This window comes from Leptodactylus fuscus, chromosome 7 (assembly GCF_031893055.1).
Source record: "Leptodactylus fuscus isolate aLepFus1 chromosome 7, aLepFus1.hap2, whole genome shotgun sequence".
Classification (NCBI taxonomy): Eukaryota; Metazoa; Chordata; class Amphibia; order Anura; family Leptodactylidae; genus Leptodactylus; species Leptodactylus fuscus.
The window spans coordinates 78157233-78174472 of record NC_134271.1 but is presented as its reverse complement, the minus strand read 5'-3'; the positions used below and the strand labels follow the sequence as shown (position 1 = coordinate 78174472).

General features: G+C 43.3%; 1 protein-coding gene across 7 annotated transcripts in view; it reads right to left on the bottom strand.

The window, feature by feature from the left end:
- Window positions 1-2545: 2545 nt before the first annotated feature.
- The window catches only part of NDRG4 (NDRG family member 4), a 51767-nt gene continuing 37072 nt past the window's right edge, over window positions 2546-17240 (bottom strand). For 4 of the 7 annotated variants that reach the window (XM_075282236.1, XM_075282232.1, XM_075282231.1 and 1 more), the window contains 13 exons: window positions 15403-15523; window positions 15265-15327; window positions 14901-14961; window positions 14683-14769; window positions 14129-14185; window positions 13751-13854; window positions 13507-13563; window positions 10979-11030; window positions 9394-9441; window positions 8803-8838; window positions 6605-6656; window positions 6006-6044; window positions 2546-3951 (listed from right to left, as the gene is read on the bottom strand). In XM_075282236.1, coding sequence (XP_075138337.1) covers window positions 3797-3951; window positions 6006-6044; window positions 6605-6656; window positions 8803-8838; window positions 9394-9441; window positions 10979-11030; window positions 13507-13563; window positions 13751-13854; window positions 14129-14185; window positions 14683-14769; window positions 14901-14961; window positions 15265-15327; window positions 15403-15523 — 932 coding nt within the window. In that variant the 3' untranslated portion in view covers window positions 2546-3796. The remainder of the gene's footprint in view (window positions 3952-6005; window positions 6045-6604; window positions 6657-8802; window positions 8839-9393; window positions 9442-10978; window positions 11031-13506; window positions 13564-13750; window positions 13855-14128; window positions 14186-14682; window positions 14770-14900; window positions 14962-15264; window positions 15328-15402; window positions 15524-17240) is intronic. The other 3 variants (XM_075282234.1, XM_075282233.1, XM_075282238.1) reach the window with 1 other exon arrangement.

The following is a 17240-nucleotide window of genomic DNA, read 5'->3' as shown; positions in this document are numbered from 1 at the left end:
TGTGGGTGTTAATAAGGACAGGGCTGGAGATCAATCTGTCATGATTAAGTAAGAATGACACCACTGGACACTTTAAAAGGAGGCTGCTGCTTGGCATCATTGTTTCTCTTCTGTTAACCATGGTTATCTCTAAAGAAACATGTACAGTCATCATTGCACTGCACAAAAATGGCCTAACAGGGAAGAGTGTCGCAGCTACAAAGATTGCACCTCAGTCAACAATCTATCGCATCATCAAGAACTTCAAGGAGAGAGGTTCCATTGTTGGCAAAAAGGCTCCAGGGCGCCCAAGAAAGACCAGCAAGCACCAGGACTGTCTCTTAAAAGTGTTTCAGCTGCGGGATCGGGCTACCAGCAGTGCAGAGCTTGCTAAGGAATGGCAGCAGGCAGGTGTGAGTGCATCTGCATGCACTGTGAGGTGGAGACTCTTGGAGCAAGGCCTGGTCTCAAGGAGGGCAGCAAAGAAGCCACTTCTCTCCAGAAAAAACATCAGGGACAGACTGATATTCTGCAAAAGGTACAGGGAGTGGACTGCTGAGGACTGGGGTAAAGTCATTTTCTCTGATGAATCCCCTTTTCGATTGTTTGGGACATCTGGAAAACAGCTTATTCGGAGAAGACGAGGTGAGCGCTACCACTAGTCTTGTCTCATGCCAACTGTAAAGCATCCTGAAACCATTCATGTGTGGGGTTGCTTCTCAGCCAAGGGAATCGGCTCTCTCACAGTCTTGCCTAAAAACACAGCCATGAATAAAGAATGGTACCAGAATGTCCTCCAAGATCAACTTCTCCCAACCGTCCAAGAGCAGTTTGGGGATCAACAATGCCTTTTCCAGCATGATGGAGCACCTTGCCATAAAGCAAAGGTGATAACTAAATGGCTCAGGGAACAAAACATAGAGATTTTGGGTCCATGGCCTGGAAACTCCCCAGATCTTAATCCCATTGAGAACTTGTGGTCAATCATAAAGAGACGGGTGGACAAACAAAAACCTACAAATTCTGACAAAATGCAAGCATTGATTGTGCAAGAATGGACTGCTATCAGTCAGGATTTGGTCCAGAAGTTGATTGAGAGCATGCCAGGGACAATTGCAGAGGTCCTGAAGAAGAAGGGTCAACACTGCAAATATTAACTTGCTGCATTAACTCATTCTGTCAATATAAGCTTTTGTTACTCATAATATGATTGCAATTATATTTCTGTATGTGATAAAAACATCTGACAAACACACATAAAAACCAGAGGGCGGCAGATCATGTGAAAATGTAATATTTGTGTCATTCTCAAAACTTTTGGCCATGACTGTAGTGCCAGTCCTTTACCACTGGTATCTTGCTCCTCCAGGTGGGTCATGGCTGCCAGGTTACATACAGGCTCCATCATACTGTTCCATATCATCCTTCTTCTGCGGTGGCTGCGCATACGGACTCTTCACCACCTCTGACAACTTCAGGTTTTTTTTTTTACCTGTAATAGTCACCAATCCACTGATTCTGATGGGGTTTGAATTTTTTTAATATAAGCCCCACACATCCTGAGCAATCAGTGCTGTTAGGTTTGGTGCCTAATATGCTTATTAAGGCTCTCTACAATTAAGTGGGTGGTCTCAGGCAGGAGCAGACAAAGGGATGCAATTTTGAGCTCAGATGTGAACGATGTCAGTGTTCAGAGTTACACCCTCTTGTCTGCTCTACCCTAAAACCGCCTGATTGACAGAATAATTGGCAAATCAGACACCAAAACTAACTCCTCGGACATACACAATAAATTCCAACTGTGCTTAAATTACCTGATCCACAAACTTCTGCTATTGATTCTCCAATTGCTAATGTACTCCACCAGCCCAGACCTCAGCCTGCACCCAGACTACATGCCTTCCTTACTGCCTGTTGTCTCTCAACCCACCAGAGTCTGCTTTCATCTACACTGGGACTACTACTAGAGGTAAAGACAAGGTGTTCCCCTTCAACAAAAAGCAGGTCCCTATATAGCGCTTCAGGGGTGAAAAGGGGACCGCAACACACTCAAAGTAGCCCAAAGCCAGTTATGTAACAGTGAGTGGATGCACAACTGCTGCATCACACTGGGACTGGACAGTCACAACTGTATGTCGTGTGCTCAGTTTGCTGAGGCAACAATCTTCCACTCTGCTTGTATTGTCCATTAATTTGAACAGGACCCATGAATGATTTTTGCAGGGCTCAGGATGGTTGTCTTACCAAACCAGTTATATATTTTTAAAGCATAATGTCAGACTGGGCAAGAGAGTAGGCCTGGACAACTCCTTTATATAGATGTAATAGTGATATGAAGAGATGCCACCTTTTCATGCCAGCACAACTAGTGTGCTACAGTGATATTTTGTGTTGCCCCGAGAAGGAATGCACAAAGTGACAAAGTGAAGAATTTGCAAGATTTATACTGTATCGTACCATTGACTAATGGGAAATCTTCCCTTTGACGACCACTCATGGTGCTTTGCAGAGTAATCTGGTGATAGGTGTTCCCCAAGCAGAGTGACTTCAGACACTACACACTGCGCAGATTTACTATTTTATTGAGGTTTGTTGAATTCATCCCTTACTATCATGAAGTATTTTTACTGATGGCTTAAATGCAGCTACAAGCATCCACTGCCACAAAAGACAGATCCGTAACTAGAACATATATGAATACAGAGTCACTGTGCACACAAACGGGATTCATTACCCTCCAGGTCACAGTAACCAGGGAGCGATGCCTCACAACCATGGATGGAGAGACTGGCAGAAGACGCAGATGGGGTAAGGGCAACATCAAGATAATGGAACGCGGGAGACAGGACGCAATTTTAAAACAGAAGATTGGTTTGATGTACACAGGGATGGGCCCATCACACACTCCACTCCTCTCACAAACATTCACCAGAACAGGACATGTCTTATAGCTGAGCCTCACTCAAATGTCAATAGAGAAGCCTTAAGGATTTCCTGCTACAACCTGGAATGGCATCTAAACCCACAAGTTACACCCTGTGCTTATCACATGATAGATCAATAGATATACAGGATGCCCTACAGTCATCCAGGTCATCTTTATAGAATCCTTTACAGGCATTCACGTCACCTTGAAAGGTCCCCTACATCAATCCAGATCAGTTCTCTATAGAATCCCCATCAGTCATCCAGATAAGCCCTATAGGATCTTACAGTCCTTTAGATCATCTCTTTAGAATCTCCTACACTTATCCAGATCATCTCTACAGGATCTCCTATAGTCAACCATGACATCTGTATGGGCTTTTTGCCTTTATTGGGTTATTACAATACCTCCAGTTATCTCCTCCTTTTATATAAATTTGACATAATGACTCGATATCGGCCACTATTCTACACCACAGTTGAGATGGTGAATGAATCATGACCTTCCGCACTATGTATTTCCAAAGGTGGGCCAAATTTAGTTTGGCTACAATAAAGTCCTTCCCATCGCTTGCAGCCAGAAGTCTACTTGACTGCAGCCAGAGGAAGACTTGCTACCACTGAACCAGGTACCCCCCCCCCTTCACAGTCACCACTGCTGATCCAATCACTATCTGCCGTTACCCCCGTCTTACATCAAGTCACAGGGGAGCGGAAAGAGCACACACCAGATGATGATTAACTACTGCCACTCTGGTATTTGGATCCCCAAAAAACGCCAGACGCTGTTTAAAGGGGTGGGGTGCAGGAAGAAAAACCAGTAAAGAAGAGATGGGTAATGAGTGGGCAAGAAGAGGGGTAAATAGGGAGTAAGGTGCTTCTCCAGGGTTCTTCAGCAGGACACTTCCATGGTGTGGTTAATCTGACCAATGCCTTCACTGCTTTCCGACTGAGTACAAGGCCTGGGGCGACTTCCATCCACAGAACTGGCGCTGGTGAGGGATGCTGTGCGAGATCGGGCAAGTCGGGTCATACTGGCTGAGGGCACTATGAGAGCAAACAATAGTAAACAAATCAAATTCTGGATCGGCTACTGGACAGTCACAAAAAAACAAATCTAAGGTTAAGCATTGTCTGCCATCAAAAACTACTCAATACTGGTTACAGGGTGGATCTGATAAAAGGAATATGCTTAAGGTGTCAACCTCCCATGCAGGAGTATGGGAAAGCACTGGGAACTGAGGTGCAGGAGGTGGAACTATGACCCCCATACTCTTTGGCCAAGCAGCAGGCTACCACTGGGAATTGGAGCACTTGTCTGTGTAAGTCTGTTGTCTTCTGCATTAAGTTCCAGACGAGGTAAGAAACATCAGAACTTATCCCAGTTCTCAGTGACCTCTGGAAGCAGTGTCATGTGCAGCATATACTCCACAGCAAAGCCTCAACGACAATAGCTTAGAAGAGGGATTCTCTGAAAGAATATTCCCATGTAGGCTTCTGCTCATTAAGTAACATATCTTTGGTAGTATCTGCATGTTTTGTAGCGGATACAATTAGATGTAACAGAACTGAATTTCCCTTGTCTTTTATTTGCTAATAACTCACAAATTAAAGATGAAAAGATAGTTTACCTGCAGAAATTCATAGCACCAATTGTGGGGGCATTGTGACTTGCAAAGATTGGAGCCTGGTTTAAGCAAAATGTTGATGTAAACCAAATAATATGTGGTATACACTTGGACTAGACAGCCTGAATATTCACCAAACTGATCATCCAGCATCAGGCACCTTTACACAGGCTGAATGAGCAGGCAGTGATCTGAAACAGACATCCCTAGCTGCGTTAGTTCCTGATCGCTGCCCAATATCATTACTACTCCATAGGAATGAACAAATGATTCATCCTTATACAGTTTGCAGAACATTATACTTTTTACATGGAGTAATGTGCTAGCACCTAATGAGAATAAGGCCACATAAAGGGGCAATGGATTTAAGACAGGCTAAGCAGACCCAATGTGCCAAATTACAAGTGTGCTGGCAACATTCAGTATGAATAGTCAGCAAGTGTGCCACGAGATACTTCCTATACCCATGCCAGTTGAGGAGACTGTGTTCTTCTGGCATCTGTTGTACTTTCTTATTCAGATGGCAAGATAAAAAACAAAACAATGTGGCATATGTATATACAAGATTTTAGGCATGAATGCTTTCAAAAATTGAAGTGTTAATTGACAAAAAATTAATTTAAGTGAATGAACAAAAGAAAAATCTAAATCATATCAATACTTAGTGTGACCGTCCTGTGAAGGAGGACTCCTGGAAGTGAACCCTGATCTCATCCTCCTCCAGTCTGCCTGGGGTCACATGAAGAGACAGAAGGAATTGAGCAAGTGCCGCAAACCTGTGGTTAGTTCTCCAAGATGTTTCCAACCTCACTGCAGAGTTCAGCCAAAAACTGTGTACAAGTATACCTAGAAGATTTGATGGTGTCAAAGGTAAAGGAAGGTCACAACAAATATGGATTTCATTTAGATTTTGTTCATTCACTTTACATTTTATTAATTGACCAAAATAAACTATTAACACTTCTATTTGTGAACGCCTTCTTACTTTGCATTTTACCCACAGCTAACTTTAGCTTCAGTTCTGTACATCCATACTTATTTAGCACATCAGACTGTGGACAACATTTGCCCCTGTATAGTGTAGAACTATACCGTTAGGACATGCAGTGGAAAAATATACCTACAGTGTAATGTTGCCCCACAACCTGATGTGTAGAAAGCCTTAGCTTTGCTTCAATTGTGCTTTCATGATCTGAGAGTGTCTCGAGATGTGGTCATGTGGAACCTGCAGGTGTTGTTTTAGCCTTCCATTTCCTTCTACACATTTATGGAGTAAGCTGATGGAGAGTGTGTGACATAAGCAGAAATGCAGAAAGTCGTCTGGCACTGGAGAGCACAGAGCAGCTGGAATACCCAGTCACTGGGAGGGGAGAGCAGCCCAGGCAGAGCATTCAGAGGTGGTACACAGCGGGCTGAGGAACATGCAATCTATACAGGGAGTCAACGCATTCGGCATACGGTGTGATGGGATACCTGCGCTGGCACTCTGTCTCCGATCCTTCAGGGAGGCAACTGAGAGGAAAAAAGACGAGGAAAGGAAGAGGAAGGAACCAAGGGAAGGGTGTGAAGAGTCCAGTGGTAGGTGATGAGGAAAGGAGAAGACATAGAAATGTGACATTGAGACAACAGGTACCAAAATGTCATCACCATAAAGAGAATACAGGGGGTTAATCAGAGATTTCTTAGCCACAGGTGGAGTGAAGTCTAAGTGTGCACAAAGAAAGAGACAAAGTGGGAACAACAGACACACAGAAAAACTCTTGAGACACATGAAGTGTACAATGCAAATACAAACTGAGGAGACAGAGACCAAGAGGATCATCCTCATACGACCAGTGAAATACATCCTGACACAGCCATCCTGTGGAGACAGACACGCCAGTGGCCGCCACCCTCTAGAGACTCTACACACCAGAGGCCATCAATCTTCAAGATCCCATATCTAGGGTCCACCACCCACCAGAAACCGTATATGCCAGGAACCGCCACCCTTCAGAGACCCACATGCTAGGGGAAGCCACCCACCAAAGACCCAAACAACGAGGGCCGCCATCTGGCAGAGCTGCACTTACTGTATCCCATTCCTTGAAGAAAATATTTGAAAGCTTCTGTCAGCTTCCCAGGCTGTAAACAGAAATGAGCCACGGTATCACTATTGCTATTTACAGACATGACATCACAATTGTGAAGAAAAGCATGAGTGTCCACTGATGAGGAAGAATGAGGATGGTGCAAAACCATTATAGGAGACATGTTCTGGGCAAAAAGGTCAGTGACTATGCTCCTGGGAGGTGGAGTGGAGGAACCAACCCTAGGCTTCCCATGCATTATCCTGCTTTTCCATGTTTCTGTTGATCACATGCCTGTATCACCCAGGTATATAAAATTAGATAGCTATACAATGTTCTGTGGAATAAAGTGGTGTCTTAGCACCAAAGATTGTGTCCCCACAAGCACCAGCAGTATGACTGGTCCTAGGCCGCATAATAACAATTACTGAATCCAACAGAAGCCTCTCTATTGATGGTTCTGCACCCATTGCTCTCACAAGTGTACAGCAGAACCTTATATAAATAACTGAAGCAGATACAGTGCCTACAAGTAGTATTCAACCCCCTGCAGATTTAGCAGGTTTGATAAGATGCAAATAAGTTAGAGCCTTCAAACTTCAAACAAGAGCAGGATTTATTAACAGATGCATAAATCTTACAAACCAAAAAGTTATGTTGCTCAGTAAAATTTTAATAAATTTTAAACATAAAAGTGTGGGTCAATTATTATTCAACCCCTAGGTTTAATATATTGTGGAATAACCCTTGTTTGCAATTACAGCTAATAATCGTCTTTTATAAGAACTGATCAGGCCGGCACAGGTCTCTGGAGTTATCTTGGCCCACTCCTCCATGCAGATCTTCTCCAAGTTATCTAGGTTCTTTGGGTGTCTCATGTGGACTTTAATCTTGAGCTCCTTCTACAAGTTTTCAATTGGGTTAAGGTCAGGAGACTGACTAGGCCACTGCAACACCTTGATTTTTTCCCTCTTGAACCAGGCCTTGGTTTTCTTGGCTGTGTGCTTTGGGTCGTTGTCTTGTTGGAAGATGAAATGACGACCCATCTTAAGATCCTTGATGGAGGAGTGGAGGTTCTTGGCCAAAATCTCCAGGTAGGCCGTGTTATCCATCTTCCCATGGATGTGGACCAGATGGCCAGGCCCCTTGGCTGAGAAGCAGCCCCACAGCATGATGATGCCACCACCATGCTTGACTGTAGGGATGGTATTCTTGGGGTCGTATGCAGTGCCATCCAGTCTCCAAACGTCACGTGTGTGGTTGACACCAAAGATCTCGATCTTGGTCTCATCAGACCAGAGAACCTTGAACCAGTCTGTCTCAGAGTCCTCCAAGTGATCATGAGCAAACTGTAGACGAGCCTTGACATGACGCTTTGAAAGTAAAGGTACCTTACGGGCTCGTCTGGAACAGAGACCATTGCGGTGGAGTACGTTACTTATGGTATTGACTGAAACCAATGTCCCCACTGCCATGAGATCTTCCCGGAGCTCCTTCCTTGTTGTCCTTGGGTTAGCCTTGACTCTTTGGACAAGCCTGTCCTCGGCACGGGAGGAAACTTTCAAAGGCTGTCCAGGCCATGGAAGGCTAACAGTAGTTCCATAACCCTTCCACTTCCAGATGATGCTCCCAACAGTCGAGACAGGTAGGCCTAAGTCCTTGGAAAGGGTTTTGTACCCCTTGCCAGCCTTGTGACCCTCCACGATCTTGTCTCTGATGGCCTTGGAATGCTCCTTTGTCTTTCCCATGTTGACCATGTATGAGTGCTGTTCACAAGTTTGGGGAGGGTCTTAAATAGTCAGAAAAGGCTGGAAAAAGAGATAATTAATCCAAACATGTGAAGCTCATTGTTCTTTGTGCCTGAACTACTTCTTAATACTTTATGGGAACCAAACAGAATTCTGGTGGTTTGAGGGGTTGAATAATAAATGACCCTCTGAATAAACTTTTTACAATTTAAAAAAAAATTAAACAAAGAAATAACATTCTTTTTTGCTGCAGTGCATTTCACACTTCCAGGCTGATCTACAGTCCAAATGTCACAATGCCTAGTTAATTCCGAATGTGTAAACCTGCTAAATCTGCAGGGGGTTGAATACTACTTGCAGGCACTGTATATACAAAACACGGGGTACACAAGCAGGTGGAGATATGGAAGTACCAAGGCTGAATCATGTTAAGCAGAATGAGATCATAGATACCTGGGTGACCTGTGGAAGTCCTCCAGAATCTGCCATCTGTATGAGACAACATGTAAGATGAGCAGAATTAATAAAGTATTGAGAAAAGACTGGACTGTGGCTAAAGTAACACATTATTGTTGGGCTCCCGTCCTCAACAACTGATACAGCTCTAACCATTCATGCTATCTCTGAATGTAGGGTTAGGATGGTCTGACAACTAAGGATAGATTAGAACCAAACTACGGGGTGAGAACAGGCCTACAAAGATAGGAAAGCCAACAAGAGAAGAAGAAGCAGCATACAAATAGAGTAGACACAAGAAAGAGGAGGCTACATACAACCAAGGGAGACAATCGACTAGAGGGCAAGGAGTCCTCACAAAAAAGGGGACCAGGCACAAGAGGGCGGAAAGGCCACATAAAAAGTGAGGGGATCAGAGGCAAGAGGAGACCAAATATAAAGAAAGGAGAACATAGACAAGAAGGTGGGGTCACATACATAAAAGGATCCCCGGCACAAGAAAAGACCAGACACAAGGAGAGAAGGCCACATACAAGAAAGGGACATAAATCTTGGCCGCCTCAAAATTTCGCGGATGGGTCACAGTACCTTCAGGAATGTTGTGGTTGTTGGATCAAGTTTAGCGTTACATTCAACCTGTAAGTTAAATAAAGTCAGGTAAGGAGAAGCAACAAGTAATATTTAAGAGAAACAAGCTGATTCTAAAAATCTCAATACAGACAGCATTAAATCTATATATACTAAACATGAGAAGATCAATTATTATACCAGTGCTCCTCAAACTACGAGGCAGGCCTTGCCAGTTGACCTTGCATCATCACTGTAGTCAATTTGGCTAGAAAAATAGAAGGAACTGTGATGACATCATCATCATAACTCCACGGGTCCCTTACCTGGAAGCAGTTCAGCTAAAGTCTACAGATTGAATTATTATTATTTATGTCCTAAGAAAGGCTCACAATCTAAATTCCCGATCAGTATGTCTACGGAGTGTGGGATGAGACTGGAGTGCCCAGAGGAAACCAACGATAACACAGGGAGTAACTCTTGCAGATATCATTTTTGGCTGGATTTGATACAAAGAATCCTGTGCTACAAGGCCCATATGTTCTAGTCTGAGATCAGAAGCATCATAGACTGCTACTGGAGACAAGAGGATCTTCTCTCATCCCCTTCTCTTTGCTGTCAGGGTGTTCATGACAGAGTTGGAGGTGTGGAATGGAGGAATGATTTTTTGCATGTTGAGAAGGTGGATAGATATATAGAGAGAATTCTGATCCCAATGGGCTAAAAGAGGAAAGATGAACCTGCGATTAGAGGGGAGGGTTTGGGAGGCAATTCTGCACATATACTGTATGTTGTGCTGTACAGTGGTACTTCTTTGGCCTTGATGGGCTGAGAAGTAGTTTTTGGCACGTCACTTTGGTATTTGGTTGGCACTGATAATAGTATTATGTGTACAATACAATGGCATTTGTTTGGCACTCTATGGCAATATTTGTTTGCTGTTGAGTCATGAGTCCAAAAAGTTTGAGAAGCCCTGTATTATACAGTACAGAACATTTGAAACTACCTTAGAAGACATCTACCAGATCACTTCAATCTAGGTGTCAACAATACAGTCATTTAATTGGGATCTGGTAATTCATGCTACAGGGTGATGGAAGTGATCAGCATTTTAATTGTTAATGGGAACCTATCAGTGTGATTTGGGACACTAAACCACTCATATGTCCTTATGGGCAAGGTTTAGTGTTCTACCTAGTTCTTTTTTTTATGTTCATAATTTTTTTTTTTACCCATGACCACGATAAAAATAAAAAACTTTATACTTACCTGTACTTGCTCCTATCCTCCTGGCACCAATACAGTTCTACAATGAAGCCAGAGAAGCATACCTAGGATTCACTGCGCGTGCGCCAGACCTCGAGAACATGCCCAGTGAAGCAGGTGTGCAGGTCCAATGAGACTCATTGGACTCACGCCTTGTTAAGTATAAATGTTTGCTTTTTAACACAGAAACGGATGGCATTGCTAAAGGTCTATATTGGACAGTAAACACATGGCCATAGGGAGATGTTCGTGATTTAGTGTCCCATGCTGACCTGATAGGTTCCCTTTAAGATCTAACCAGAACATCACATGTCAGCTACAGAAAAACACTGGTACAAACCACGCTGTCTTCAGCCGGGGAATTATCTCCAACAACCAGCATCACTGGAGCCCTGAGAGAAGACAAGAAAAACAAGTTCCATCAGAAGTTAAATGGAAGCAAAGCTGTAGACCCCTCACTGGTACAGTCCTATGAAAAAGTTTGGGCATCCCTATTAATCTTAATCGTTCTTAGTTCTAAATATTTTGGTGTTTGCAGCAGCCATTTCAGTTTGATATATCTAATAACTGATGGACACAGTAATATTTCAGGATTGAAATGAGGTTTATTGTACTAACAGAAAATGTGCATTATGCATTAAACCAAAATTTGACTGGTGCAAAAGTATGGGCACCTCAACAGAAAAGTGACATTAATATTTAGTAGATCCTCCTTTTGCCTCTAGTCGCTTCCTGTAGCTTTTAATCAGTTTCTGGATCCTGGATGAAGGTATTTTGGACCATTCCTCTTTACAAAACAATTCAAGTTCAGTTAAGTTTGATGGTCGCCGAGCATGGACAGCCCGCTTCCAATCATCCCACAGATGGTCGATGATATTCAGGTCTGGGGACTGGGATGGCCATTCCAGAACATTGTAATTGTTCCTCTGCATGAATGCCGGAGTCGATTTGGAGCGGTGTTTTGGATCATTGTCTTGCTGAAATATCCATCCCCGGCGTAACTTCAACTTCGTCACTGATTCTTGAACATTATTCTCAAGAATCTGCTGATTCTGAGTGGAATTCAAGCGACCCTCAACTTTAACAAGATTCCCGGTGCCGGCATTGGCCACACAGCTCCAAAGCATGATGGAACCTTCACCAAATTTTACAGTGGGTAGCAAGTGTTTTTCTTGAAATGCTGTTTTTTTTGGACGCCATGCATAACGCCTTTTTGTATGACCAAACAACTCAATCTTTGTTTCATCAGTCCACAGGACCTTCTTCCAAAATGAAGCTGGCTTGTACAAATGTGCTTTTGCATACCTCAGGCGACTCTGTGGCGTGCTTGCAGAAACGGCTTCTTTCTCATCACTCTCCCATACAGCTTCACCTTGTGCAAAGTGCGCTGTATGGTTGACCGATGCACAGTGACACCATCTGCAGCAAGATGATGCTGCAGCTCTTTGGAGGTGGTCTGTGGATTGTCCTTGACTGTTCTCACCATTCTTCTTCTCTGCCTTTCTGATATTTTTCTTGGCCTGCCACTTGTGGGCTTAACAAGAACTGTCCCTGTGGTCTTCCATTTCCTTACTATGTTCCTCACAGTAGAAACTGACAGGTTAAATCTCTGAGACAACTTTTTGTATCCTTCCCCTGAACAACTATGTTGAACAATCTTTGTTTTCTGATCATTTGAGAGCGGGCTGTCCATGCTCGGCGACCATCAAACTTAAAGAGGACCTTTCACCATTTTGCCCATAGGCAGTTCTATATACTGCCGGAAAGCTGACAGTGCACTGAGTTCAGCACACTGTCGGATTTCCCGATCTGGGCCCAGTGTGAAGAGCTTACGGTCCGGTACCGTAGCTCTTCTATGGTCAGAAGGGCGTTTCTGACACTTAGCCAGAGACGTCCTTCTTCACAGCACAGCCAATCGCGCTGTACAGTGTGAGCAAGGAGGAACTCCCCCCTCCCTCCCTGATAATGCTCGTCTATGGACGAGTACTGCGAGCAGACGGAGGGGGCGTTCCTCCCGGCTCTCACAGCACAGCGCGATTGGCTGTGCTGTGAAGAAGGACGTCTCTGGCTAAGTGTCAGAAACGCCCTTCTGACCATAGAAGAGCTACGGTACCGGACCGTAAGCTCTTCACACTGGGCCCAGATCAGGAAATCCGACAGTGTGCTGAACTCAGCGCACTGTCAGCTTTCCGGCAGTATATAGAACTGCCTGTGAGCAAAATGGTGAAAGGTCCTCTTTAACTGAACTTGAATTGTTTTGTAAAGAGGAATGGTCCAAAATACCTTCATCCAGGAACTGATTAAAAGCTACAGGAAGCGACTAGAGGCTGTTATCTTTGCAAAAGGAGGATCTACTAAATATTAATGTAACTTTTCTGTTGAGGTGCCCATACTTTTGCACCAGTCAAATTTTGGTTTAATGCATATTGCACATTTTCTGTTAGTACAATAAACCTCATTTCAATCCTGAAATATTACTGTGTCCAGCAGTTATTAGATATATCAAACTGAAATGGCTGTTGCAAACACCAAAATATTTAGAACTAAAAATGATTAAGATTAATAGGGGGGCCCAAACTTTTTCATAGGACTGTAGCTATAGACTCTCACGTCTGTAATAAATTTGCCTCACACTTGAATCTATATTATTGATGTGTCTTCCATAAGGTATATTTGAAAGTATATAGTGAAACAGAATTCCACGTCTTTGTTACCTTGGTACATCTTGTGTCGGTCACTGTATAATAATCGCTATATATTTTATGTATGATGCATCGTATGTTATTGCAATGCCCAAAAAGCCTCTTACTATAAAATAAATGGATTGCTGGAAATCATTCCGGTCATGTATTATATATAATGACTTACTTCAGAGTCTTGGCATTTGGGACAGTCCCAGGACGATTTATTTCCAAGTCTCTTCGACTGAGGACAAGAATCAATAGTGAAATACAAGACATCCAAAAATAAAAGTAGCAATATATTCCTAAGTCATACGTACAACACAGCCTGTCATGAACGTTTATGTAATCTACCAGGAGCCATGTCACATATATGATTAGAAACTTCACCCTGGTTATATAACCAAGTATACATTACGGAAGCCCCCCACCTGTTGTACATGTTCCAGAAGAGCTGCAGGTTGTTCTGGTTCACACAACTACTGATCTGCTGGCGATAATTCTGCACCAGCTCCGTGTTGTTCATCAGTTCCTCCTGTGGCAAGAGACAGTCATCACAAAGGGCAACACTGTGCTAAAAACTGCAGTAAATCCTAGTCACAACTAGAGGGCACTACTGCCAGTTGGGCCTCTGTATCACTAACAGCGTACACTACACTTTCACAGATACTGGGGTAACATGCAACTATGAAGAATGACCACTCTAATGCAACCTCTAGAAGATGACATGATGTTACCAGCATAAGGGAACAGGATTACCAGTGGCTGCCATATTATTAGCTGCTTATTGTGTGATAGAGTAACAGTACCTGACTAAAGAGATGAGACAACACGGTATCAGGGAGAGAACTTGTCAGTCCAGACAGCTGTGTAGAGAAAGTGACAGTATATAAGTACATAAGCTATTGTAAGTGGGAAGGATTGGGGAAATCATATGTTACTGAGGAGGTTCAGAGGTACATCAATGCTGTTATCATAACATCAAAAATTTGCTGGTCGCAGATAGATGTAGAAGCATGGACCAAAGTAGTGCAGTTAAACCCTCTATCAGTTACTACGCGTTTTGGCACCAAACTGGAGTCTTTATTGTGTACTTGATATCCAATGGGGGATCTGGTTTGGTGCCGTAACACATAGTAACCAGTTGAGTACATCACCAGCAGTTTGTCTGTGTTTTCGTATGATCCACGCAGTGTATGCTATAGAGTGCTGTGGGGTTTTTTTTCTGTTCCCTCCAGTGAACATGTATGCTGTTGGTAGGCTTCTAGAACATTTGGCTTAGTTACAGGTACCCAACTATGAGAAGCATGGAAGGGCGGTTCTAGTATGTGGACTAGTTGGCTCTGAATAATTTTTGCTGTACCTTAGAGGCTGCCCAGTCAATCCAGCCTTTTCCATTGGGATCAATGTTCACCAGGACCAATCCTTCCACCATCTCTGGGAAAATGAGCTATAAGAAAAGATACGATTAAATCAAATCTATTTGACATCAACGATGAACCCCTGCGGGAGGTGCCCCGCTAAAGTGTTACTTGTGGTTTACATCTTCCACTCTTCAGATCACAGTTATGACAGACTTACAGCAAACTTTGCAAGAACGTAGGATCCTGCTCCAACTCCAATCCCAATGATCGTCTGGAAGCTGTGAACACAGAGATCTCATCATGTTAGTAAAGTGTTACCATGTCTATAATTGTGGTGTGTGTAAGATCTGATCACAGTTCTGTGTGTGTAAGATCTGATCACAGTTCTGTGTGTGAGGTCTGATCACATTAGGCATCCTAAGTGCATGGCCAATCACATGTTAAAGGTCCTGTGTGTGAAATCTGATCACATATTAGGGGTCCTGAGTACATGGTCAATCATGCTCTTGGCTTATGTGGTTGCCACATACAATTATATGACTCAGACTGACAAGTTTATAGACTGATGCTGTTAAACTCACCCAAAGTGCTGAAGCACACTGGGTAACATGGCTGCCAGGTTCTCCATTGTGGGATACTGGTAACTAGAAAAACAGAGGATTAAGATGGGAAATTGTTGTAATGGAAAAATGGCAATATCTGGAAGTACAGCTACCTACCCCTGGGGAAACTGGGAAGCTCCCACCTGTTGACCTGGGGCATCGACATGACATACAACAAAATGCTTGGTGATCTCCTGCATGTCTTCATAGTTAAAGAAGGTGTTGAAGCAAAGCTTATCTGAAAAACAAAGGAATCTGCATGAAGTAGGCAGTGTATCCCAGAAAGATATGCTAACCCCACATCCCAACATTCACAGACAATACCTACAAGAGTTTGTTCAATATATAGCAGCAGAAAGTCTTTCTTATTGTAGAGATCACCATAGTATGACTGCTCTTACAGAAGGGATTCCATTATGTGACTGCTAGAACTTTAATAGTGTGATACTCTTACAATAGAGGGTTCTATAGTGTGACAGCACTTACAATAGAGCTCCATAGTGTGACTGCTCTTACAGCAGAGAACTCTCCAGTGTGACTGCTCTTACAGCAGAGAACTCCATAGTGTGACTGCTCTTACAGCAGAGAACTGCATAGTGAGTCTGCTCTTACAGTAGAGAGCTCCATAGTGTGACTGCTCTTACAGTAGAGAGCTCCATAGTGTGACTGCTCTTACAGAAGAGAACTCCATAGTGTGACTGCTCTTACAGTAGAGAGCTCCATAGTGTGACTACACTTACAGTAGACTGGTCCATAGTGTGACTGCTCTTACAGTAGAGAGCTCCATAGTGTGACTGCTCTTACAGTAGAGAGCTCCATAGTGTGACTGCTCTTACTGTAGAGAGCTCCATAGTGTGACTACTCTTACAGTAGATGAATCCATAGTGTGTCTGCTCTTACAGTAGAGAGCTCCATAGAGTGAATGCCCTTGTAATAGAGACCTCCATAGTATGACTGCTCTTGCATTAGAGACCTCCATAGTGTGACTGCTCTTGAATTAGAGACCTCCATAGTGTGACTGCTCTTACAGTAGAGAACTCCATAGTGTGACTGCTCTTACAGTAGAGGATCCCTAGTGTGACTGCTCTTACAGTAGAGACCTCAATATTGTGACTGCTCTTACAGTAGATACCTCAATAGTGTGACTGCTCTTACAGTAGATACCTCAATAGTGTGACTGCTCTTACAGTAGAGGATCCCTAGTTTGACTGTTCTTACAGTAGAGAACTCCATAGTGTGACTGCTCTTACAGAAGAGAGATCCATAGTCTGACTTTTCTTACAGAAGAGAATTCCACAGCGTGACTGCTCTTAGAAGTGTGGTTGATTTTACAGTAGAGAAGACTTTGCTTTTTTACATTATGGGCAGAATGATGTGGAGCCACAGTTATCCAGCTCCCCAGATTAAAACTTCATAATACTGGGGTAACTTTGCACAACACTGTAGTTAGGACTATATGAAGCATGTGTACCTTAAATAACTAATGATGCCATTTACTACTATTGGGGAGATGTCAGACTTTTCATCTGATTCCATGGTTGTCAATATCTTCATTACTCTGTCTTCCAGTCTCAGCATGCCAACTCTCCTCAAACAATCTACAACATTCCACATGGACAGAAGCTTCATGAAGGTTTGAATGGACAATCCTAGGGCCGTAAAGTGAGCTTTACCCTTGCTAGCATCCACTGACCCCCAGCACCAGCAGGGATCAGTATGTTTTACTAGTTCTGCTCAGATGAATAATATTAGTGACCTGCTTGGGCTGCATTGTTAGTGTTCCTTCATCAGATACTGAATGTGGACATCTGTACAACCCAGGAAAGAAAGTGTGAGTCACTGGTCTTCTAGATTCCTTGACATCTGAGAGTGACAAAGTCTATGTTGTGGACCATTCTTCAGCCTATTACCTGGTACTGAAATAATCAGATTTCTAGGGGCTAGCTAGAACATTC